The sequence below is a fragment of the Equus caballus genome, chromosome 14, assembly GCF_041296265.1.
Source record: "Equus caballus isolate H_3958 breed thoroughbred chromosome 14, TB-T2T, whole genome shotgun sequence".
In the NCBI taxonomy this organism is placed as follows: Eukaryota; Metazoa; Chordata; class Mammalia; order Perissodactyla; family Equidae; genus Equus; species Equus caballus.
In genome coordinates, this window is record NC_091697.1 from 58690709 (window position 1) to 58717269 (window position 26561).

At 35.9% G+C, this 26561-nt stretch overlaps 1 protein-coding gene across 1 annotated transcript in view; it reads right to left on the minus strand.

Annotated features, from left to right (window-relative positions):
- Positions 1 to 26561, minus strand: part of RAD50 (RAD50 double strand break repair protein) — a 67771-nt gene that overhangs the window by 28268 nt on the left and 12942 nt on the right. Inside the window, exons 3-16 of the mRNA XM_001504442.7 lie at positions 23634 to 23785; positions 20436 to 20621; positions 19874 to 20078; positions 12880 to 13008; positions 12478 to 12643; positions 8592 to 8785; positions 7980 to 8186; positions 6718 to 6900; positions 6101 to 6258; positions 3528 to 3703; positions 2874 to 3111; positions 2276 to 2465; positions 1726 to 1852; positions 1073 to 1266 (exon numbers count right to left, since the gene is read on the minus strand). Coding sequence (XP_001504492.1) covers positions 1073 to 1266; positions 1726 to 1852; positions 2276 to 2465; positions 2874 to 3111; positions 3528 to 3703; positions 6101 to 6258; positions 6718 to 6900; positions 7980 to 8186; positions 8592 to 8785; positions 12478 to 12643; positions 12880 to 13008; positions 19874 to 20078; positions 20436 to 20621; positions 23634 to 23785 — 2505 coding nt within the window. The remainder of the gene's footprint in view (positions 1 to 1072; positions 1267 to 1725; positions 1853 to 2275; positions 2466 to 2873; positions 3112 to 3527; positions 3704 to 6100; positions 6259 to 6717; positions 6901 to 7979; positions 8187 to 8591; positions 8786 to 12477; positions 12644 to 12879; positions 13009 to 19873; positions 20079 to 20435; positions 20622 to 23633; positions 23786 to 26561) is intronic.

A 26561-nucleotide genomic window follows, 5' to 3' on the forward strand; every position in this document is an offset into this window, starting at 1 on the left:
CATTTGGGCTTGTAACATCTCTACAGCATGATTAAATGATAACCACTGTTCAAAATAGCTCTTTAAAAACGTGTAAAAAAGCACTTTAAGATCTTGAACTATCTAATGAATCTATAAAGGTAGAAGCAATTATTTCGTATTACTTTAATGTAGGTGTATTTTATCACACTGGGAAGTGGTATGGTGTGATGAGAATTCAAATGTCTTATACATCAGAAGACCTACCTGAAAATTAACCTTGCCTTCTACTAGCTGCATGAACTTGGGCAAGCCAAGAGATATCTGTAAGTCTCAAGTTCTTTTTCTATAAAAAGGGGATTTAATCACATATCTCAACAGTTACTGAGACACTGAACAGTTTAATGTCAAAGAGCTTTATAAATAGTACAAAATTATACAAATGTAAGGTAGGTACTATTTTATTGGATCATACTCTAAGTCTCTGATAATTTGTAATCCAAAAATACTTAAGAAAGAAACATTTATACTAATTAATGATAGACTCAGTAATATATTTAGTGCTTAGTGAATGAGTATAATTATGAAAACCGAGATAAGACTGTTTCCAAAACTGTTAAAAAATTTAACTGGTTGGGTCCTAGATTTGATTAATCTAGATGAGGGATGCCAAATGGATTCTATTCCACGTGGCAACTCAGTGGCTACTTACTGTATTGGGAAGCATTCTGAGACTATATCGGGAACCAAACAGAAAAAGTGTTATGACTGAGAGGCAGTGTCTGCCGTGGATACAGGATTTGTAGCTAAGACAAACCTCCTATACAACCAAGAATCCTTCTATGGAGTTAGCCAGCCACCACCTGACCACCTCCCATAACAGGAAGTTCACTATTTAACCAGGCAGCCAGTTCTTCCTTATTATGGCCAAAATTCTTCTCCCAGAAATCTTTACCTATTAGCACAAGTTCTGTCACCCAGGAGCAACACAAAGAATTATTATATCATTTTCATTTGGTCCTCACAATAACCATAGTTCTAGTCTACTACATCAATAAAGAGCATTTCACACATTTGAAAAAATTAAAAAAAAAATATGTATGAATGTTCTTACCTTTATCTCTCTGTATAAGGACTGAACTTCAGTGGATAATTCCACAGTCTGCTCCTCCAGTTGCTGACGACGTTGTAAATTAGTGGATATCTGAAGTTTCTCTGATTTAAGTTCATTTGTTATACTTTTTAGGTATTGAATCTGTTCCTGCTGATCCTGTATAAACTTACGATTCAATTCAATTTTACTGGAAACTGCACAAAAACATATTGACACACTGATTAATGTAGGGGTACAGAAAATACTACGAGCAGCATCCTTCCAGTTGTATAGGTCTATGGAATTCACAAAGGCTGAGTGTCTGCAGGTCCCAACTACTATAACAAATGTGCCACAAGAAGCCCTATAGCCCCCAAACCTGCATGTTGTTCCCTCCTGGCCACCCACAGGTAAGGCTCCCAGGGCAGGGATGACTGAGAAAGAGTACAGCTCATCTGATACTCCACATTCAAAATTCCCATTGTTGAAAATCTGTTGTGCAAAGCAAAGAAACAGAGAAGTGATGCTTTTGAGAAAACAGAGTGAATATACTATAGACTGGAAGGAAGAAAGACAGTTCCTTGTCCACATAACAGGTATAAAATTTACAATAAAAAGCATATGCTGGGAATGTTGAAGGCTTTATGGGTACATGAGGAAACAGACTATATTACCTGTATCTAATTTGTGTTGTTTTTCTTGCTTTTCCTGATTTACTTGTTGAACAGTTCTATCCAAGTCTAGTCCTTGTAGCTTAGCTGCTTGTTGTGCAATTTTTCTTTCAACGTCTTTAAGCTCCATCTTAAGAATAGAACAAAGTTATTTTCTTTAAGAAACTTACTGTATTATCATCATTCAAAATGTTTAAAAATTGCTATTAATTACTTTTTAAATCTAAATTTGTAACTGCTTTTGATAAAATTTTAACAAAGTTTAACAGAATAAAAATGAAATTAATTTTTAATTAATTTAATGATGTAAACAAAAGGAAGCAGACTAAAAAAACAAATAAGACTACTTCTGAATTCTTATAATTTATGAATAAAAAAATATAAACCCAAGAATATAAATAAGCAGGTACTCCCTGAGACTATTTGAAATTGAGGATGGGGAACTCTAAACACAATCTCCACCTGAACACTAGCTACTGTTTTTAACACTCACATTTCACATTCAAACTACCATGAAACAAATTTTATTCTGCTTAAACTACAATAACCTTACCTGGAATCTCTCCATAATTGAAACATCTGTCAGACAAACTTTAGCACTTTCTTCTTCAGGCATTATTACACCCAAGAGTGTTTCCTGTTCTTCCACATCATTCTTTAGGCGCTGTATGTCTCTGTTAACATTTTGCAGTTTGTTTCTTAATTCTGGTATTTCCTTCTCCTTCAAATCAATTATGCTTTGCCTTAACAAAAAACACAATTAAAAATAAGCTATCTAATGTTCTCTCATAATGAGGCTAAGGTTATGTATTTTTGGCAAGAATATCATAGAAGTGATGCTGTATCCTTCTCAGGGCATCATATCAGTGGGCACATGATGTCAGTATGTCTTATTACCGGATATGTTAACCTTATTCACTGGGTTAAGACAGAGTCAGCCAGATTTATCCATCGTAAAGTTACTATTTTTCTCTCTGTAATTAATAAATATCTTAGGAGAGTTACATTGAGACTACATATATATTCTGTTTCTCAAACTCTGCCTACTGATTTTAGTATCCATTGGTGGATCTTGCTCGCAACAACTATTACAATTATTGTTGTTTAGTGCTGCTGCTACATGTACAGCAACGGTAAATCCCTCTTCTCACCTCACAGGCACAAGTCCCAGCATTTCATCTCGCCGCTTTTCTTTTTTCTTTAGCTCTGATTCTGTTGACTTGAGTTTATCTGGAGCAAGCCGCAGCTTAGACTGCAAATCACTGATGACTTCTTGTAATTCAGCTTCTGTCTGAAAAACTCTCTGACAGACGGGGCAACATGACTGGTTTTCATCCGTTAGCTGAGTAATGAATTGGGAGTAAACTGCTGTGGCTCCAGCCAGCATGGCTATTTTAAGAAATAAATATATTCCCAGTGAGAAGAATATCTAAGTCTTCTTTCAAAGGGCACAATATATTCGGATTTGTATAAATTATTTTTTAGTAACACACAAAAAAGTATAACAATGTTCTAGAATTTATCATGTGCTAGAAACTGTTCTAAGAACTTTACACCTATAATCTCATTTACTGCTCCCTAACACCCTAGATGGTAGATAATTATGTCCTCAGATGATATATCTGAAGTTTAGGAAGGTTTCAATAATTTGTCCAAAGTCACACAGTAAGTAAATTGTAGAACCAGGACTAAAACTTAAGGCACATGGCTCTAGAACCAAGTTTTAAAATCTCCCATCCTTATTAGTTACCTGTGAATGAAAATTCAAAAATGTCAAAGCACCTCATATAAAGTGGGTACCTTACCTCGCTGTTTTGAGGATTTTTCAATTTCTTCTTTAAGTCTATCCAAATCACTATCAAAATCCTGGCTACCACAAACATCAAACAGCTTGTCTTCATAACTGGACAACTGCTCTTCCTTCCTTTTTATTTCAATATTTATATGATTTTTATTTTGCTCAGCTGAAGCCAGTTCCTTGCTAAAATAAGAACAAATATGGATCACAATTTTAAAGCATGAGAAACGAGTTTGAAAAGTTTGAGTAAATAGATACAAGACAAATTCTACAAACAAATATTACAAAGATTTACTGAGCAAGAACTTTTTTTTAGACGTCTTGGCAATAGTCCACTTCTGCCTGAAGTCTCCCCCTGGGACACTGACACCTGCCACCCCTGGTCGTGGGCCTGCTCCCAGAAAAATGTGTATGGGCAAAATTCTGCCTGGTTTCTGGGGATTCATGATCTTAGATCCTGGGTTAAGAGCCTCAGCAAGGAGAATATGTTTGCTGGATCTATTGGAGGGAGAGAAAAGGAAAACATTCTCCTAATTCCCTTTGGACTCTTTCACAAAATTACTTCCCTTCCCTTCTGTAAAAACTTTTCCTTTGTCTCCTCCTTGCTGCTGTCCTGTACTTATGTCCTAATCACTCATTCCCTCTTATTCACCAAAGACGTTGCTCACTAATACAATTTATCTCTACTCTAACTCTTAAACATCATCCTAGCCAACCTCCGTGCCTGCAGAGACAGGGTTTTACAATTTGTAGAATATGAGGCACTAGTCAAGTCATGTAATCAATTTAATGCATTGCATTCAGCATATTATTTTAAAAAATGAAACAACAGAATAGACTGAAGTAGACTGTGCCAGGTTACAAAAGGTACTATTTTGAGAAATTTGTTTCAGATAAACGTGTGAGCACATGTATGCTTCATCTTGATACTTCCCATTGTGAATCACAGTAAAAATCTGGAAGAACATAACTGATGTAGATGATGCTTTCACCATCCTAGCCACTGAACACTGCTCATCAAGGTCACCATCTTAGCAGCACCAAACACACCCTCTTTGAAGGAATATCTTCTTAAGGCATCCTAGACACCACTCTTACCTGGCTCTCTCTGACTCCCTGGGCATGTCCCAATTTCCTTCACTTGCTCCTCTTCTTTTGCCTGCTAACAGTTTAAATGCTAGTGTTTTCCAGGAGTCTAACTATAACCTTTTCTATTCTCTTTGCATAACTACTTCAAGGTGACATATCCTATATTAATGACTCCAACTATCAGATACAAAGCAACAACTTCCAATTTTCTGAACTTAAAACTCTAATATTTTATTCCCTAACAGACATTTCCACAAGAAACATAGATTTAACATGGTCAAAGCCAAATCCACTGTTTTTTCCTCAAAAGTCCGTGTGGAATTTTTTGACCCTCTTATCCAACCATGACTCAGGGTGACATATGAAAAAAGTGACCACTTTTTTCTGTTGCAGTAAAAAAACATGTAACATAAAATTTACCATCTTAACCATTTTTAAGTGTACAATATAGTGGTGTTATCTATATGCACATAGTTGTGCAACAGATCTCTAAAACTGTTTCATTTTACAAAACTGAAACTCTATACCCATTGAACAACAATCCCCCTTTCCCCCTCCCCCAGCTCCTGGCATCCACCGTTCTACTTTCTGTTTCTAAGAGACTGACTACTTTGGATACCTCATATAAGTGGAATCATGAAGTATTTGTCTTTTTGTGACTAGTTTATTTCACTTAGCATAATACCCTCAAGGTTCATCCAAGTTGTAGCAGCTAGAGCATTTTTCATTCCCACTAACAGTGTACAAGGGTTCCAATTTCTCAAAATCCTCATCAACACTTATTCTTTTCTGTTATTTTGATAGTGGCCATCCTAACTGGTGTGAAGTGATATATCATTGTGGTTTTGATTTGCATTTCTCTAATGACTAGTGATGTTCAGCGTCTTTGCACATGCTCGTTGGCCATTTGTATATCTTCTTTGGAGAAATGTCTATTCAAGTCCTTTGTCCATTTTTTAATCTGGTTATTTGGTTTTTCTGTTGTTGAGCTACATGAGTTCTTTATATATTTTGGATATTAATGTCTTATCAGATTATGGTTTGCAAATATTTTTTCCCATTCTATGGGTTGCCTTTTCTCTCTATTGATTGTTTCCTTTGCTTTGTAGAAGTTTTTAAGTTTGATGTAGTCCCATTTGTCTACTTTTGCTTTTGTTGTCTGTGCTTTCCGTATTATATCCAAGAAATCACTGCCAATTTCAATATAATGAAGCTATTACCCTATGTTTTCTTCTAGGAGCTTTATAGTTTCAGCTTTCACCTTTTATAAAGGAGAATTTTAATACTCTCACTTAGTTCTGCAAACTTTTAAGGAACAAGAGCCCCAAGTTACTATGTGTTACCATTTTCCTTAATTCATAAAATATAGGAGAACTAAAGTCAACTAACAAGACATACCATTTCATGACAATGAACGATTTTAAAACAATTAAAAATGAAAGCATAAAACAAGAGACTTCGATTACATCTCCAAATGTTGCAACTACTTACTTCAATCTGGCAAGTCTGTCTCTGGTCTGATTAATTTCTTTTGATTTACTATGAAGCCAGTCTTCAAGCTGTTTTTTGTTGGGAAAATACCCTAACAATGAAGTTAATTCATCACTGTGCCTAGATTTTATTTTTCTGATTTGTTCATCTTTGTCAGCCTACAGGAAAAAAAAAATCTTTTAAAAATAAAGCTTAACATCTCCATAGTATATCAAGAAAAAAATAAATTCTAGACTGATTAAAGTTCTGGGCTTAAAAAATAAAACTACAAAAATCAAGAAGAAAATACAAAATTTCTTAAAGTCGTAAGAGTGAGGATGGCCTAACCCACAAAAGAGTAACAAGTCTGACGATGTAAAAATTAAAACTTGTGTATGATATACGATAAAAATCAAAGCACTGTGCATGTGTATTTGTGTGTATACACTTCCATATTATTACCTTTTTGTAATTAGAAAATACTTTTTAAGCTTGAAAATCTAATTCATAGAACATTAAGCTCATTTAATCCCTCAAATATAAACCCAATACCAACTAAATAGTGTATCACTTATGAATATAAGATAAGCTAGTTTAAAGATCAGAAAGTATAATTAGAACAAAAAGAAAGGTCATACTTTGTCTTTGGTCAGCATCTCCATCTGGGTGCGTGTTGTTGTATGATGGTTTAATTGCTCCATCTCCTGGTCCAGTTTACGCAGGGTCCTGTCTAGGTCTGCTTTCTCATTTTGAAGGCTTATCACTTCTGTTTTTAACATTTCTACATTGCTGCTTTTCTCAGCCTTGCTTAGCTCACGTTCCTTATCAAAAATTCAAACAAAGGCACAGGTTTATATATGCGTGTCATGATAAAATGTATTAGAAATCAATTGCTCCTCAGAATGGTCAAGATATTACTCTTTCCTCCTAACCAACCAGACAAAAAACATAAAGAATAAGATTTTTAAAGAAAATCTTATGAAGTTACCTTACTATGTTATAATGTAAGAGAACTAGTAAAAAAAATGTAGAGGGGTCAAACGGGAGAGAAAACTGAGAATCAGTGCAAAATTAAGAGAAATCTGTCTAGGTATATAGTTTAGTAACTCTTCAGTCAATAATTAAGTATTTATGAAGTACCTATGTAACTCACTATATTGGCTGGCATGTAGAAACTATAAAAATTGTGCGAGGTGGTCCCTAACCAGTGCCTCCTCATCACAAGGCAATATTGTGATAAAGTGCTAAACTGACAAAAATGTACCCTAGATGGTGAGTTAGAGAGCAAAAAGAAATGTTTACCTAAATTATCAAGATGGAATTTGAGAGGGGGATTTGCCAAGTTTTGGGATGCTTACTTTGGTGGTGGTGATGTGAAAGAAGGGGACAGATTAGAAACAAGGAAGAAAATTTGGAAATTCATGAAAAGAAGAGATGGGCTAAGAAAATTTCTACCACAGAAAAAGTGATAACATGGCAATAATCATATAAAATCTGCAGTGTGCGGAACCTAGAGGGAAAATACTTGTTTTTTAAATTTTGGTAAGTGGTTCTTAACCAAGGGTGCTCATAAGAATCACCCAGTTTTGTTTTGAACACAAATTTCCATGCCTTATTCTTAGAGATTTTGATTTGGAAGGTTTGAGGCAAGATCTAAGTGTAAGTACTTTTAAAAAGCTTCCTTGGTAATTCTAATTTTCAATCCACCAGGTTCCAGACCAAAGAGCTGGGTGATTAAGATATTTGGATGAATTCATTTTATATGAGATTGATAGACAAGGTTAACATTTTTACTAAAATGCCACAACCTTAGGATTAGCAACAGATAAAATACTTCAGAAGGCAAGATTCTAAATGTCTTACACCTTAAAATTATTACACTACTCAAATAATATCTTACAGCTTTTGTGAGCTCCTGGTCCAGTTCAAGAATCCTGTCTGAAGATCCTTCCAACTGCTGTAATTCGTACTTCACATTTTTCAGCTCATTCTGCTTCTTAGTTAGGATTTCTGATTTTAGTTCAATTATTCTTCCCAGTCCAGTTTTCTTATCCCTTATCTCATCTATCTGTTTTTGTTTCAGACTCTCTTTTTCTGCATAGTCATTCTAAATGCATATGAGAAGCAAGAGTATTAACAATTTTTCATTAAACAACTCATTAAGAAAAAGTTTCTTCATTGCAAAAGTAGTACACACACACTGAGGAAAAAACAGAAAAGTATAAAAAATGTAATGACTACCACCCAGACATAATCATTAGTAACCTTGAGCAAATTTTCCTTTATGATTAGCTTTAAAAAGAAATTTTACTTAAATAAAAGATGTAGGTCTGTATTTTCTTCATATTTTCATCCTTGTAAATTTTAAAAAATTTGCCTCCATAAAGGTTTTTTTCTACATTATAGCAGATTCTATCCTAACACTTATCCAAAAATATGACAAAATAAGGTCCACCCAAAAATTAAAACAATTCAACTAGAGAATCTGACACCGACAAAAGAGAATATTTACCATTAGGTGGCTGGCAGTTTCTGCTTCCCTTTCTTGCCTCTCTCTCACAAGTTTGTGAAAATTTTTAATCTGTCTTTCACTGAATGGTCCACGTTCAAATCCATCTAATTCTAGCTGTGATGCCAAAGACTGAATTAATGAATCTCTAGCTCGGACATGTTCTCGATGACGATCTTCCTGTAGCTGTAGACGACCTTTAAAACACACAGCCATAATACTTTCTTTCAGCTGATTTTTTAAAAATTGAGATAATTATACATTCACATGCAGTTATAAAAAATAATACTGGTGTCCACTCTCACCACTCTTTTTTGTTTTTTTTTAGGGAGCTTAGCCCTGAGTTAACTACTGCCAATCCTCCTCTTTTTGCTGAGGAAGACTGGCCCTGAGCTAACATCCATGCCCATCTTCCTCTACTTTATACGTGGGACGCCTACCACAGCATGGCATGCCAAGTGGTGCCATGACCATACCTGGGATCCGAACCAGCAAACCCCGGGCCGCTGAAGCAGAACGTGCGCACTTAACTGCTGCATCACCAGGCTGGCCCCTCACCACTCTTATTCAACATAGTACTGGAGGTTTTGGCCAGAGCAATCAGGCAAGAAAAAGGAATCCATATAGGGAGGGAAGAAGTGAAACTCTCGCTGTTTACAGAAGACTTGATCTTATATATAGAAAACCCCAAAGAATCCATTGGGAAAATATTAGAAATAATCAACAACTACAGCAAAGTTGCAGGGTATAAAATCAACTTACATAAATCAGTAGCATTTCTATACTCTAATAACAAACTAACAGAAAAAGAACTCAAGAACACAATCCTATTCACAATCGCGACAAAAAGAATAAAATACCTTGGGGTAAATTTAACCAACGAAGTGAAAGACCTATACAACGAAAACTACAAGACTTTCCTGAAAGAAACTGATGACAACATAAAGAGATGGAAAGACATTCCATGCACTTGGATTGGAACAATAAACATAGTTAAAATGTCCATACTACCTACAGCAATCTACAGATTCAATGCAATCCCAATCAAAATCCCAATGACATTCTTTAGAGAAACAGAACAAAGAATCCTAAAATTCATATGGGGCAACAAAAGACCCCAAATTGCTACAGCAATCCAGAGAAAAAAGAACAAAGCTGGATGCATCACAATCCCTGACTTCAAAACATACTACAAAGCTACAGTGATCAAAACAGCATGGTACTGGTACAAAAACAGGTGCACAGATCAATGGAACAGAATTGAAAGCCCAGAAATAAAACCACACATCTATGGACAGCTAATCTTTGACAAAGGAGCTGAGGGCCTACAATGGAGGAAAGAAAGTCTCTTCAACAAATGGTGCTGGGAAAACTGGACAGCCACATGTAAAAGGATGAAAATTGACCACTCTTTTTCACCATTCACAAAAATAAACTCAAAATGGATCAAAGACCTAAAGGTAAGACCTGAAACGATAAGGCTTCTAGAAGAAAATATAGGCAGTACACTCGTTGACATCAGTCTTAAAAGGATCTTTGTGGACACCATGTCTTCTCAGACAAGGGAAAAAACAGAAAGAATAAACAAATGGGACTTCATCAGACTAAAGAGCTTCTTCAATGCAAGGGAAAACAGGATTGAAACAAAAAAACAACCCACTAACTGGGAAAAAATATTTGCAAATCATATATCCGACAAAGGGCTAATCTCCATATATATAAAGAACTCACACAACTCAACAACAAAAAAATCAAACAACCCGATCAAAAAATGGGCAGGGGACATGAACAGACATTTCTCCAAAGAAGATATATGGATGGTCGATAGGCACATGAAAAGATGCTCATCATCACTGATCATCAGGGAAATGCAAATCAAAACTACACTAAGATATCACCTTACACCCATTAGAATGGCAAAAATAACCAAAACAAAAAGTAACAAACATTGGAGAGGTTGTGGAGAAAAAGGAACCCTCATATACTGCTGGTGGGAATGCAAACTGGTGCAGCCACTATGGAAATTTCTCAAAAAATTAAAAATAGAAATACCATATGACCCAGCCATCCCACTACTGGGTATCTATCCAAAGAACTTGAAATCAGCAATTCCAAAAGTCCCATGCACCCCTATGTTCATTGCAGCATTATTTATAATAGCCAAGACGTGGAAGCAACCTAAGTGCCCATCAACTGATGATTGGATAAAGAAGATATGGTGTGTATATATATATATATATATATATACAGAATGGAATACTACTCAGCCATAAAAAAGGATAAAACCCTTCCATTCACAACAACATGGATAGACCTTGAGGGTGTTATGTTAAGTGAAATAAGCCAGATAGAGAAGGACAATCTCTGTACGACTCCACTCATATGTAGAAGTTAAACATGTAGACAAAGAGACCAGATTAATGGTTACCAGAGGAAAGGGGGTTGGGGGGTGGGCACAAAGGGTGAAGTGGTGCACTTACAACACGACTGACAAACAATAATGTACAACTGAAATTTCACAAGGTTGTAAACTATCATAATCTCAATAAAAAGTTAAAAAAAAAATCCTGCAAGATCTCTTATATTCTTCTCCCAGTTTCCCGGTAACTGTGGTATTGTGATACAATAAGAAATACATATTTGGTCTTTGTCCTCAGTTGCTGGCACAGAGCTCCTAAAACTCTTAGAATTTCTGAGTGACAGGGGTGAGAGGAGTGTCTTTTGTTAGTCATTATATGTACCTTTGAAATGAAGTGACTCGGAAGATGGGAGCTGGTTGTCAGAGGAAGGAACTATGTGATTTGAGAGTAGGAACTTTCAATACTCACTCTCTCCAGCTCTGGGGAGGGGCTGAAGATTGAGTTCAATCTACCAATGGCCAATGATTTAATCAATCATGCCTATATAATGGAACTTCCATAAAACCCAAAAAAACAGCGTTCTGAGAACTTTTGGTTGCTGAACACATCAAGATGCTGGGTTAGTACCACACATGGAGAGGGCATGGAAGCTCAATGCCCCTTCCCCATACCATGCCCCTATGCATCTCTTCCATTTGGCTGTTCCTGAGCTTTATCTTTTATAATAAACTGGTTATGGTAAGTGTTTCTCAGAGTTCTACTGAACCTGAGGGGTTGTGGGAACCTCTGATTTATAGCCAGCTGGTCAGAAGTACAGGTGACAGATAACCTAGAACTTGCATTTGTCATCTCAAGTGGGGGGCAGTCTCATGGGACTGAGCCCTTAATCTCTGGGGTCTGACTAACTCTGGACAGTTAGTATCAGAATTGAATTAAATTATAGGATACCCAATCAGTGCCCACCGAGAATTGGAGAATTACTTCTTGGTATGAAAAAACCCACACATCTGGTGTCAGAATTGTTGAGTAGAAAAAGAGTTTTCTTTTGGTAACATTTTGCAAAATCATAGCATAATATCATAACCAGGATATTGATGTTGATATACAATCCATCAATCTTACTCAGATTTCCCCAATTTCACTTGTACCTGTGTGTGTGTGTGCGTGCTTGTGTGTGTGTATTAAGTTCTACACGATTTTATCAACTGTGTAGGTTCATATATCCACCATGACAGTCAAGATACTGAACAGTTCCAATACCACAAGAATCCCTCTTATTGTCTTTATAAACATAACCACTTTAACCTTCCTTCTGCCTCTCCTCTTAGTAGTCCTGGCAACCACTTATCTGTTGGTTTCCCTTCCTAAAATTTTGGCATTTCAAAACTGTTAAGTAAATGGAAACATACCGTATATAATCTTTTAAGATTAGCTTTTTTCATTCAGCATTATTCCCTGGAGATTCATCATTCATGCAGACAATGCATAATATTCTGATATGAAAAAAGACAATAAGGACTTTGTCCTACCCTGTTCAACAAGTAGATCTGACTTTTCTTGATTGAGAAGCCCAGATTCTTTATTTAATTTTTCCACTTCACGCTGACAGTCTACCAATCTCCTTTCTTTCTCCCTTACTGTTCTCTGGTGATTGTGATATAAATCATTTAGTTGTTCATCAGTCCCTTGAAAAACCTGTGTAGAACCAAGATAAAGAGCTTTAATAAGCAAGTATCAGACGGTATCACTCTGATGTACAAAATATGAACCAAAGGTTACTTAATATCCTTCTCTTTAACATACACACAGAAGTAACACAAACATAAATATTTGTATATTTTTTTCAAAATATAAGTAGCAAAACGGAATCAAATGATTCATTACAATAACCTCAAAATTTTGAAGTAGAACAAAATTCTATCACCACAAACCTTTTCCATTTTCTGTTCCAGTTCACTATTATCTTTCTCCATTTGCTTCTTTCGGCTATCCAAGGCTTTAATTTCATTGTCAAGTCTCATTATTTTAGAGAGATTTTGTTCAATTTCTTTTAGACGATTCTGAAAATAAATACTCAACATAAATAAAACTTACTATAGTTTACACTGCAGATGAATGAAGAAAAATAAGATGTCTCAGGGCCAAATACTTCATAAAAGTGATCTCATTTAATGCTAAGAACGCTATAGAGAGGGCACAGAGAAACTGAGGATCAGAGACATTAAGTAACTTGCCCAACTCCTCACAGCTGGTAAAGAAAAGCAGGGATTAAACTCCACTTCTACCTCCAAAGCCCATGCCCTGCCCTCAATACCTCCCACAAAAGTCCTTCATTCATCGGGTACTTAGAGCCACATTATGTAAAGTACCACATTTTAAGAACTTAATCTTTAAAAGGCTAACTATTTAACCTATATATAAAAAAAAATCAGAACTCCTGAGTAGGCTAGAAACTCATGGTGAGTCATCAGCACATTCTGAGCCTGTGACAAAATTTATTTTGATTCAAAGTTTGCTCAAGCACAGAGGACTTTGAACAAGTGAAGTGTGACAAAAGATCTCAGTGGCCTGCTTCCAGGGATAGCTGGTTGCCTCATCTCCTAGGAATATGTGTGACCTGGCTCATAGTATTCTCCCCTTGGATGATGTTGGGGATACTCTTCCAATGTTTGCCTCTACGATTCCACAGCTGATCAATTCCTCTTCTAAGACATTTTTAGAACCTAAATTTTAAACTAACATATTATTAGAGTGCTTAGATATCAATTATAAATTTTCATAGCTGCATCGAAATGCATCCTCAACTCTCATGTCATCTAGTAAAATTATACTATATCTTGTGATTTATATATTAATGAATAGCATGTAATCACCATAAAAACAGGAACTTTTTTTACTCTGTTCACTTATGTATCCCCAGTACACATAACAGGTGTTCCATATGTTAGCTGAAAGGATGAGAGATTTGAAAAAAGTTATTTTACCAATAATAACAGTTATAGCTATCATTGACTGATTACCTACTATATTGCAGATACTGTACTAGGCGCGGCTATACATTCTCCCTAATCCTTATGAGACTACATGCTAAGTAGGAGACTTAGAGGACTTGTAAAAAGTCACATACTTAACAATGAGAGATAAGACTGGGAGGCAGGGTGGTATAATGGTTAAGACGGCAGGCTCTGGGTGCTGGAACAATTGGACACCTGTACGCAAAAAAGTAAACCTCAACCTTACATCACACCATGTTCAAAAATTAACCTAAAATGGAGCATATACTTAAACGTAAGAACTCAAACTATAATTGCAAGGAGAAAACACAGAAGAAAATCTTTGTGACCTTGGGTCAGGCAAATATTTCTTAAATAGGAAAAAAAAAAGACAAACTGTAAGAGAAAAAAATTGACAGACTAGACTTGACCAAAATTAAAAACTCCTGCCCTTGGGCCAGCCCTCGTGTCCTAGTGGTTAAGTTTGGTGCGCTCCACTTTGGTGGCCCAGGTTTGGTTCCCAGGCACAGATCTTTACCACTCATCTGTCAGTGGCCATGCTGTGGTGGTGGCTCACATACCAAATAGAAGAAGACTGGCAACAGATGTTAGCTCAGGGCAAATCTTCCTCAGCAAAAAACAAAAACAAAAACACTCCTGCCCTTTGAAAAGCAAAGAAAGAAAATAAAATATTTGCAAAACGCCTATCTGATAAGGGTTTGCATCCAGATATATAAAGAACTCTTACACCTCAATAATAAAAAGACAAAAAAAAAACCACATTGAAAATAGGCAAAAGATTTGAATAGACACTTGACCAAAGAAGATATTCAGATGGCAAACACACACATAAAAAGATACTCAACATCCATAAACATGAGGAAAATGCAAATTAAAACCACAATGAAAAAAAGAAACACTTAGAGATACTACCACACATCTACTATAATGGCTAAAATAAAAAAGACTGACAGTAAGTGGTGACAAGGATGTAGAGCAACTGCACTCTTTTACATTGTTGGCAGGACTATGAAATGGTATGGCCATTTTGAAAAGAAGTCTGGCAGCTCATAAGGTTAAATATACACTTACTATACAACCTAGCAACCCCACTTCTGGGGAGGTACCCAAGAGAGATGAAAACATACCTTCAAACAAAGACCTGTACACAAAAGTTTATAGCCATTTTATTTGTAATAGCTGAAAGCTGGAAACAACTTAATGTCCATCAACCAGGGAATGGATGAATAAGTTATAATATATCCATAGAATGGAACACTCTCAGCAATAAAAAGGAATTAACTACTCATATATGCAACAACACAGATAAAATAAAAAGCATAATTATTCTAAGAAGCCAGAAACAAAGGCTACATAATGTATGATTCCATTTATGGGACATTCTGGAAAAGGCAAAAGTATAATGACAGAAAATGAATCAGTGATTACCATAGGCTGGGAGTGAGGGAGAGGACTGACTGCAAGACTTGAGAGAATTTTCGGGGGTGATGGAAATATTCTACATCTTTATTGTAGTGGTGGTTATGCCACTGTCTGCATTTGTCCAAACTCACCAACCTATATACTTTAAAAAGAGTGGCTTTTACTATACGTACGTTATACTTCAATAAATCTGACTTAAAAAAAAAGTATGGGCTTAGGAATCAGAGGCCTGCACTTAAATCCTGGATTTACCCCTTACTTCCAATGTGAACACCTGTGCCTCAGTTTCTTGGCTATAAAACCTCATAGGGTTACTATGGGGCTTACACAATCCATTTTAAAGCACTTTCCTCAGTGACTGGCATACAGTAGGCCCTCAATGAATGGGACCATTCACATTACTTGTGAAAAAAATTCTGTGTTGAGAAAATATCTTTTGAACAGTCTAACAAAGAGAACTGGACTGATTCTTAAGAGCACTTAATATTAACACCTCAGCTATGATACTCTACTTCTCAGAAACTTTTTGGAGTCTCTCTATCGGTGTTTCCAAGGACTCTTGGTGCTTTAATATTATCTGGGCTTGGATCTTTTGTGACATCTCTAGTTGCTTCATTCCTTAAGTCCAGTCAGTCATCAGATACTGGGGATTCATTCTTTGACATCTGTGTTTTAGCTCGCTTCTCAGAGCACACAACCTAGTAAAAGGAGCTAAGACGAACAGAAAGACAACAAAAAAATATAGCAGTGTTTAAAGCTTAGGTGTTATTGTAAAATGAGACGAAAGAATGAGGCAACTGGGCTATCAGGTATAGAAGGATCATGAACTTGTGTGTGGAAGAGTAAGTTAGAGGGCCAGAGGGTATTTTTGAACTTGAAAATAAATTTCTCAGTGAATTCCCACTGAAGTTAAGAAAGGAAAACATGGGGCCGGCTCTGTGACCGAGTGGTTAAGTTCGCGCACTCCGCTGTGGCGGCCCAGGGTTCGGATCCTGGGCGCGGACATGGCACCACTCGTCAGGCCATATTGAGGCGGCGTCCCACATCCCACAACTAGAAGAACCTGCAACTAAGATATACAACTGTGTACAGGGAGGGGTTTGGGGAGATAAAGCAGAAAGAAAAAAAAAAAGATTGGCAACAGTTGTTAGCCCAGGTGCCAATCTTTAAAAAAAAAAAAAAGAAAGGAAAACAGGCCTAAGTTGGCCAAGGTCAGGATAGGAGGTGGTGGTATGGGAAAAAAGTAGTTTGTGAGAGTTCCTAAAGATGGAGGGAATTTGTGAAAGAGAAAGCATGAATTATATGCAGTATTGAAACGAAGCTGTCTTCCGAACAGCTGCTGGGAAGGTGATTTGACCCAAACTTTCAAACTTTATGCTGAGTTCTATGACAGGAAGAATCCTCCTGTATCAGAGCTAAAAAAGGACTTTGGAAATCATTCACTTGATAACTAAACCACCTGCTATGTGCCAGGCACTGGGCTAGGCTCCAAGCATACAGAGAATACGATTAGACCCTTGGATAACTAGTCAAAATTAAAGACAAATAAGGAAATATACAAACACCTAAATGTTTGCTACAGACTTGGTTAGAATCCTGGCAGCACTCAATAAATACCAGGTGTTATCTCTTAGCCCTAACTTGACATTATTTCCTATACAAATGCTCTATTTCAACTATATGGATTTGCTTGATAGTGTTCAAAGACAGCTTGCATTTTACTGTCCCTATGTCTCTAATTACCTACCCATTTATGGTCAACAAAAGCATACCCCAAGTTCAGGCCTATGAAATCCTCTCTGGCCATTTCAGATGGAAATTCTCTTCCTTCCTCAGACCTCTTATAGCTCTTGTCTTTTATTTTGCCTTATGTGTGCTTGTCATCTTTTCAACCAGGCTACTCCTGAAGAAATTAAAATGTGCTCCAATATTGGTAATTATCACACTCTCTACACATAGTTATCAGGAGAACTGTCCTAAAATACAACATACTTTGTCACTCTTCTGTCTACTGAACTAAATTCTAAGCCCATTAGCTGCCCATAATCTGATGGCAATTCTTGTCTCTCACTCTTTTTACCCTGATTTAACCCAGGCTCTTCCTCACAATCCTGTTTTGATAAGCTTGTATGTGTGAATGTACACACGTGAATGTTTGTATACATGTGTATTGTATATATGCAAAAAAAAAACCTGCTGTAGGATACACCTGGGAGGTTAGAGATGAAAAATGGGAAGAGCATCTCTTACTTTTCAACTGACATTCTACTATAACTTTTTCATTGTGAGCATATATTATGTGTAAAAGAAAAAATACAAACAAATATGCATAAAATGGCTTCTAGTCTGTCAATCTGATTTTTCCCCATCCTTTAAGGCCCAGCTCAACTCTGCCTCCTCCCTTGAAGGCCTTGTGATAGATTTCTATTCAAGGCCATCACTTTTTTAAACAGCTTTATTGAGACATAATTCATATACAATTCACCCATTTAAAGTGTACAATTCAATATTTTTTTAGTATATTCAGAGTAGTGCAACCATCACCATAATCTAATCTTAGGACTTACAAAAAGAACTTCCTAAAAGAAACCCTATCCCCATTAGCAGTCACTAATCATTCCTCTCTAGCCCCTACCCTAGGCGATCACTAATCCATTTTCTGTCTCTGCAGATTTGCCTATTCTGGACATTTCAAATAAGGGGAATCATACAATATATTGTCTTTTGTGATTGGCTTCTTTCACCTAACACGTTGTTGAGGTTCTTGCCTGTTGTAGCATGTATCAGAACTTCATTTCTTTTTACAACTGAGTGATATTTCAATGCATGGATATGCCACATTTTATTGATCAGTTAGTTAATGGACAGTTGAGTTGTTTTCATTTTGGAGCTCTTATGAATAATGCTGCTACGAACATTCCTATACAAGTTTTCGTGTAGATGTATGTTTTAATTTCTCTTGAGTATAAGGATACTTAAAATTGGTGGGTCATATGGCAACTCTATAAGTAACATTTTGAGGAACTGCTGAACTGTCTTCCAAAGTGGCTATACCATTTTATATTCCCACCAGGATCTATGAGGGTTCCAATTTCTCCGCATCCTCATCAACACATTATCTATCTTCTTGACTTACAGCCATTTTTGTGGGTGTGAGTGATACTTCACTGTGGTTTTGATTTGCACTTTCCTGATGAATAATGATGTCAAGCATCTTTTCATGTGCTTATTGGACACATATCTTCTCTGGAGAAATAGCTGTTCAGATCCTTTGCCCATTTTCAAATTGTGCTGTTTATTTTTTATTATTGAGTTATAAGAGTTCTTTATATATTCCCAATAAAAGTCCCTTATCAGATCTACGACTTGCAAATCTTTTCTCCAATTCTGTGGGTTGTCTTTTTGTTTTCTTGACGGTATAGTTTGCAGAACAGAAGTTTTTCATTTTGATGAAGTACAATTTATCTATTTTTTTCTTTTCTCACTTGTGTTACAGTCATCATCTTTCAGCTCCTAAAGAACCTATGTTCTAAACTGTATCATTTGTGTAGCTCTTCAGTTTACTTCTCTGTTGTCCTACCTATCTTCTAAAAGAGTTTCCTTGTTTCTCCAACTAGATTTTCAGTTCTTTAAAAGTAAAGTGCAAGTCTTTGGCTTCCTTATCCCTGAGAGCACCTGCACAGTGCTATGCACAAAACAATAATTATCCACTAAGGGAGGTATTAATGTCAATGGACATTGGGACAGGAACCACACCAAAGCTTTTCCAGTTTACACTTCAAAGATCTATATCAGTATTTACAGATGAGTTTTTAAAAAACAACATGATAATTTTTAAATGGCTTTAAAAAAATCTACTATCTGAAACCTAGAAAATAACCATTTTCAAGAATATTCTTACTTATTAGACTAGGAATATCTTAAGGGCAAGGATGTTGTTGTAGTCCTCCTTGTACCTGTAGCCCCAAGCATAGTATACTCTAGCACACAGGAAACACTCAATAAATGCTTGTGAAATGAATGAATGGGATTTCTTTAAGGTCTTCCTTATAAACCACAAAGTTCAGAAAGCTATACTCATTTGCAAATATATCAACATGTTACATGCATCAATTCCAAATTTTGTGCAATGTCAAGCACATCCTGCAAATTATAAAAAATTCCCTAGAAAGAGCTGTCAATTAAAAAAAAGAATCTCCTTAAGAATACAGAACTGTAAGGTTGGGTCATTACACATATTTAACAACTAGTGATCTATCTTACTAACTGAGTATGATGCTACAAATTTATTCTCAAATCCAAGTTTTTTGGGCAACTTTAATCGTCTAGTATAGATCTAAGACATTAACCATAATATTATATAGTCTCTGATAATTTTTTTAAGAAATATACACACCATTCAAATTTATATAAAAATAAAGTGCTTTAGCGGTGAGTGCTACCATGGTAAAAGGTGACCTTCTCCTCAGCAAACAAGAAATCAAATTACCTTCAACGGATCAAGTTCATTCTCATAGGATTTGACAATTTCCTTTGAAGATGTTAACTGGGCTTCCTTACTAGTAATCTGATCTCGAATCTCACAAGCTTTTTCCTTATTTTGCTTCAGATATTTGAGTTCTGTTTGACATTCTTTTACTTTCTGACCTTGTGTCTGACGTACCTGCCGAAGTGTTTCCAAGGCTTTAATGTACCTTTGAAGATATTAAATAAAAATCAAATTTCTGGCTAAGTAAATTATGGTATATTCAAACAATGGAATAGGATGTAGTCATTAAGATTATGTTTACAAAGAATTTTTAATAACTTAGAAAATGCTTATGACATAATGCTAAGTGAAAAAGTTACATATATACTGTCAACCAGGTAAATAAAGATGAATAGAAAGTAAACTGAAAGGAAGTATACCCACCGGTTGCCACTGGATGAGAGGTAATATTTGATAACTCTTTTGCTTTAAAATTTTTTTCTGTTTAAAAAAAGAAGCAACCAAATTGCAACTATGGCTCAATAAGTTAATGGGCTACGAAGTCTAATTAAAGGTTACAAACCTTGTTGCTGAAAAAATTTCATCAAATTTTTGCTTCAAAGCCTTTCCTTCACTTAAAGGCCAATTAGACTCTTCTTGGTGACAGAAAATGACATTATTTAGCACAGACTTGGAAACCCCAAGAGAACTTATCATCTCTCGGTCAATTTCGGCACATTTAGAGCTGAGACTGACCTTTTCGCCATGCCTATAGAAAATGAAAATCAACAATTTATGTAACATAACCTCCAGCTGTACCTAGTCTATTGCGTAATCAATCCTTCACCCTGTACTTGAAAAAAAAGTCCCCTCAACCATCCCATTACAATAGCTTCCTCATACTAAAAAGTATAACTCTTATTAAACAATTCAGCAGTTCACTGATGAAAAAGTATATAAAACAAGGTAGTACAGGAAAAGATGCCAGAAGTTTTCTTTTACATATTTGAACTTTTAAATATAATAATTTAAAATATTTATAGACAACGCATAGAGGAAAATAAAGTATCTTCCATCCCCAGAACTTAAAAATAAGGAAAATAAGAGACTTAAAATAATAAAACAAAACATGATCCACAGCAGACAGGCAAAGGTGCTTTAAACTAACATCCAAAGACTGTAGTTTAGATAAGGGGTTGTTCAGTAACAGACACATGGTAAAATGAGAGTAAAGGCAAACCTTAATGGTGCTCATCTAAGCAAATCCAGGGAGGATTCTTAATCAGTAGGCCTCAAGTTCTAGGGTCACAATGACAAAACAATCCAATAGAGAGAACTGCCTCAGGATTTTTAAAATGAGTTCCATACATGATTATACCCAGGCCCAGGAGCATCCTTGCCCTTGGATTCCAAGAGATCTCAGTTTCTTTCAGCAGAAGGACAAATTCACCATTTTCTGTCACAAATCTGTCCAGTATCTGTTAATAACTAGATTAGGTAGACAGAGGCAGTGGTCTGTCTTTACTGTCATTGATATATTCCAATAAGTATTTTTAAAATATTACACCAAACGTACTGAGAACGTTTTGTAGGAGGACAGAATGGACACAGATAGACCAGGTTATTATATCAGACTAGGGAAAGATGATGGTAGCCTGAACTAGAATGGCTGTAGAGATGAAAAGAAACAGACTCAGAGACATTTAGGTTAAATCCATAGGCTTTGATAATGGACTGATTATGGAGGGCAAGTAAGGTGTCAAGATAGACTTAGGTTCTTGGATTGTGTCACTGGATGGATGGGGGTGTCATTTATTGAGACGGGGAGCACTGCAAAAGGATCAAGTTGTGAGAGGTTTTTTAAGAGGAGTCAAGAGGAAAGATACATGAGGTTGGTTTCAAACATGTTGAATCTGCGGTGTCTTTGAAACAACTGGTAGAATATGAGACACTTGGGTACATGAGTCTGGAAACAGAGATGTGGCCTGGAGACAAATCTGTGAGTCACCTACAAATACACAGCAATGAATATGAATGAGATTATCTAGGAAGAGACTGTATAGCAAAAATAGGAGAGTATCTACGGCTGAACCTGTGGCACTCCAAACTTCATTAGCTGTGTAGGATGTGGCTGTGAAGGACAGAAAGAGGGAACGGTGTTGTGTCAGGTCATGGGAGTCTTGAGAAAAACTTTCAAGTAAGAAGTGATTAACACCTACCATTTACTGACTTGTAGTACATGGAATAATAGCCTTTCAAAGATATCTACATTGCAATCCCTGAAATTTGTGAATGTATCAGGGTACATGGCAAAGGAGAATTAAAGTGGCAGACGGAATTAAGGTTGCTCATCATTTGAATTTAAATAGAGAGATTATCCTGGATTATCTGGGTGGGGCCAAGGTAATCACAAGAGTCCTTAAATGTGGGAAAGAGAGGCAGAAGATGAGGTGAGAGAGTGATAAAATGTGAGAACTCTGCCCACTGTTGCTGGCTTTGAAGACAGAGGAAGAGGGCCAGGAGTCAAGGAGTGTGGGTGGCATCTAAAAGACGGAAAGGACAAGGAAACAGATTTTCCACTAAAACCTCCAGACAGGACCATAGCCCTGCCAACACCTTGATTTAAGCCAGTGAGACTCAATTCGGATTTCTAAACTACAAAACTGTAAGACAAGAAATTTGTGTTGTTTTAAGCTGCAAAGTTTGTGGTTTGCTATAGCAGTCACTGAAAACTACTACATGAACTCTTACGACATATTAAGCATTTTAGATGCATTAGTTCAATCCTTACATCTTTCTAAGATATGTACAGCCATAACGAATCCTTATTTTACAAATGAAAGAAACAGACTCACCATGATGTTTGTTTTGTATAGCACTAGCATTATCCTAATTAAAACAAAGGTTTTTTGTGACCTGAGTTGGAGCTGGTTCAGTAGAGGAATGGGGCTAGAGGAGTGAGGAGGAACTGAAGAAACTGAGACACTGAACAACTCGTTTGATAAGACTGGCTGTAAAGGGGAAGATGAAGACAGATAATAATTAGAATGGAATGGAATAAGAGGATGCGGGAAAGATGCAAGTGTGTTTAAAAGACAAGGAAAAGAATCCATTTAAGAAGCCAGTAGCTAGTATAGTGCCTCAAGTACATAATAGGTGCTAAACATTATTGGTTAAATAAAGGAATTATTTAATTAGTTTAACAAATAAATAAATAAATGAAAGAGAGGGGTAAGGCAACAGTTATTTGCTCAACAAGGATAAAGCCTTGAATCCAGGGCAGCCTAATTCCAAAATCCATACCCATTACAAGATGATACCTGCCTCTAACAGAACAGTAACAGCTGAAAGGGATAAATTACTACTTTTTCCTACTTGTCCGCTTCTCATCTCATCCCTCCCTACACATGATACCAGCATTCTTCATTCATTCAATCTATATTTGACTAATCATGCACCTTCAATTCATCAACTGTTCATTACTCAAAGGAATGGTGCATTATCACTAAATCTTTAATGGGGTCATTCTGTTTGATAAACAGTATCAAATAAAAAATTAAATGTTGATAGTGGGTGAGGCTTTGCATATGTAGGGGCAAGGCGTATACAGGAACTCCACTTTTTGCTCAATCTTGCTGAAAACCTAAACTGCTCTAAAAACTAAAGTCTGTTAAAAAGAAAATTAACACTCCACCAAAATAAAGTAGTAGGAAAAAACAATAGTCTTATAGACCTAAAAGACAGAAAATGAACAGATATCCAAAATAAAATAAACACCTACTTTGTTCTAGTAATGACTCCTTCCAGGGTTTTAAATTCTGTCTTTTTGCTTTTCTGAGTACACACCATAGATCTCTGCACAGCTATAAGTTCTCCATTGACATCACGAAACTGCAGACGAATCTGGGCTCTAACATCTGTTTCTTGAGCAACCTTTGAAAGTAAACAGAGAAAAATTACGCTACTTTAATAGCATCAGAACATTAGTTCTGAAAGAAAAGATATAAGCAATCTTACGGAAAATGAGAGAACAAAAAAAGAAAAACTTATTCAAAATAAGTGACATTTTTACATGTTATTCAAAATATAGGAGGAAAAGAATACTTTTTGATTTGCTAAAACTGTATTATATTATCTACCTATTATTCAGCATCATTAGATCAGGTATGTGGATTCTACAAATAAATGAATTTTATCTTAAGTACCAAAAGTGTTTTTTAAAATATTTTTTAAAACAATCACAAGCTTATAGAAAAGTAGAAATACAGTATATGTAACTTTTTCCCCCTGGACCACTTGAGAGTACTTACTGATCTAATGTCCCATCAGTATTTCCTACAAAACAAGGCAGTTTTCAACCACAAAAATCAGGAAATTGAGAGTGATATATTACTACCATACAGTCCTCACGTACCATTCAAGTTTTGCCAGTTGTTCTAATATGTCCTTTACAACAAAAGGATCCAGTTCAGAATTACACGTTACACATTGCACAGAATTACACATTGTTATCATGTCTCTTTAATTTCTTTCCGTCTGCATCAGTTCCTCAGATTTTCCTTGACTTTCATGGCTGATCATTTTGAAAATTACAGAACATTATTTTATAGAGTGTCTCCCAAAACTTGGGTTTGTCTAATATTTCCTCATGACTAGAATAAGATTACGCATCTTTGGCAGGAATATTACAGAAGTGATGATGTGGCTCCTTTCACTGCATCTCATCAGACGGGACACAATTTCAACTTATCTCATTACTGGGGATGTTAACCTCAATCTCTTGCTAAAGGTGGTATCTGCCAGGCTTCTCCATCATAAAGTTATTTTTTCTACTTTGTTCTTAAATATTTGTGGAAAGATACACTGAGTCCATGTAAATACCTCGTACCTCATCAAGCTTTCCACCACTAGTTTTAACATCTATTAATGTTTCTTACCTGGATGAGTTATTACTATGATAGCTATCAAACAGTAATTTTTTTGTTCCATTATTCTTCCTACATTTATTGTTAAGATTCTATTATAAAGAAGGGCTTTGTCCTTTCCCCATTTATTTTTTTCATTTTTAAAATAAGACTATGGACTTCTGCATTCCTCTCTTGGGCTCTAATTCCCAACCAGGCTGCCGTAGCTAGCTTTTGTGGATGCCTTCCTCCTTCAGCCTCATCTACTGGCTTTTGGACTAAATTACTTAAGAATGAAGGAAAGTGCTGAGTTTTTATCACGAATAAATACTGAATTTTAATGATTTTTTTGTACCTATTGATACTCATATGATTTTTCTTCTTCACTCTGTTAATGTGGCAAATTACACTGATTAGTTTGAATGTTAAACCTTGCATCCCTGAGATAAACCCAACTTAGTCAAGGTGTATTATCTTTATTTGCATATTGTTGAATTTTGTTTGCGAATATTTTGCTAAGGAGTTTTGTATTTATGTTCATGAGAGATATCTGTCTACAGTTTTCTTGTAATGTCTTTGTCTGGGTTTGATATCAGGGTAATGGTACCCTCATGAAATGAGTTGTGACCTATTTCCTCTGGCTCTCTTTTCTGAAAGAGTTTGTGTGGAACTGACATTATTTCTTCCTAAAATGTTTGGTAGAATTCACCAGAGAGCCCAGTAATAGACCCATGCCTATATGGTCAATTAATCTATAACAAAGAAGACAAGAATATTCAATGGGGAAAAGACAGTCTCTCAATAAATGGTGATGGGAAAACTAAACAGATAAGTACAAAAGAATGAAACTTGGACCACCTTTTTACACCATATACAAAATTAAATTTCAAATTAATTAAAGACTTAATTAAGTGTAAGACCTGAAACCATAAAAATTCTAGAAGGAAACATAGGTAGTAAACTCTTTGACATCGGTCTTGGCAATATTTTTTTGGATATGTCTCCTCAGGCAAGGGCAACAAAAGCAAAAATAAACAAATGGACTACATCGAACTAAAAAGCTTTGGCACAGCAAAGGAAACAATCAACAAAACAAAAAGGCAACCTACTGAATGGGAGAATATATCTGCAAATGATATAGCCAATAAGGGGTTAATATCCAAAATATATAAAGAACTCATACAACTCAAATCAAAAAAGCAAATAATCTGATTAAAAAACAAGCAGAGAACCTGAACAGACATTTTTCCAAACAAGACATACAGATGGCCAATAGGTGCATGAAAAGGTGCTCAACATCCCTAATCATCAGGGAAATGCAAATCAAAACCACAATGAGCTATCACCTCACACCTGTTAGAATGGCTATTATCAAAAAGACAACAAATAACAAGGGTTGACAAGGATGTGGAGAAAAGTGAACCCTTGTGCACCATTGGTGGGAATGCAAATTAGTGCAGCAACTATGGAAAACAGAATGGAGGTTCCTCAAAAAATTAAAAATAGAACTACTATTCCACTTCTAGGTTTTACCCAAAGAAATAAAAAACACTAATTCAAAATGATATATGCACCTCTATGTTCACTGTAGCTCTACTTACAAAAGTGAACATATGGAAGCAACCTAAGTGTCCATCGGCAGGTGAATGAATAAAGATGTGGTGTGTATACACACACACACACACACACACACACACACAATAGAATATTACTCAGCCATAAAAAAGAAACAAAATCCTCCCATTTGCAATAACATGGATAGATCTAAGGGTATTACGCTAAGTGAATTAAGCCAAAGAAAGAAA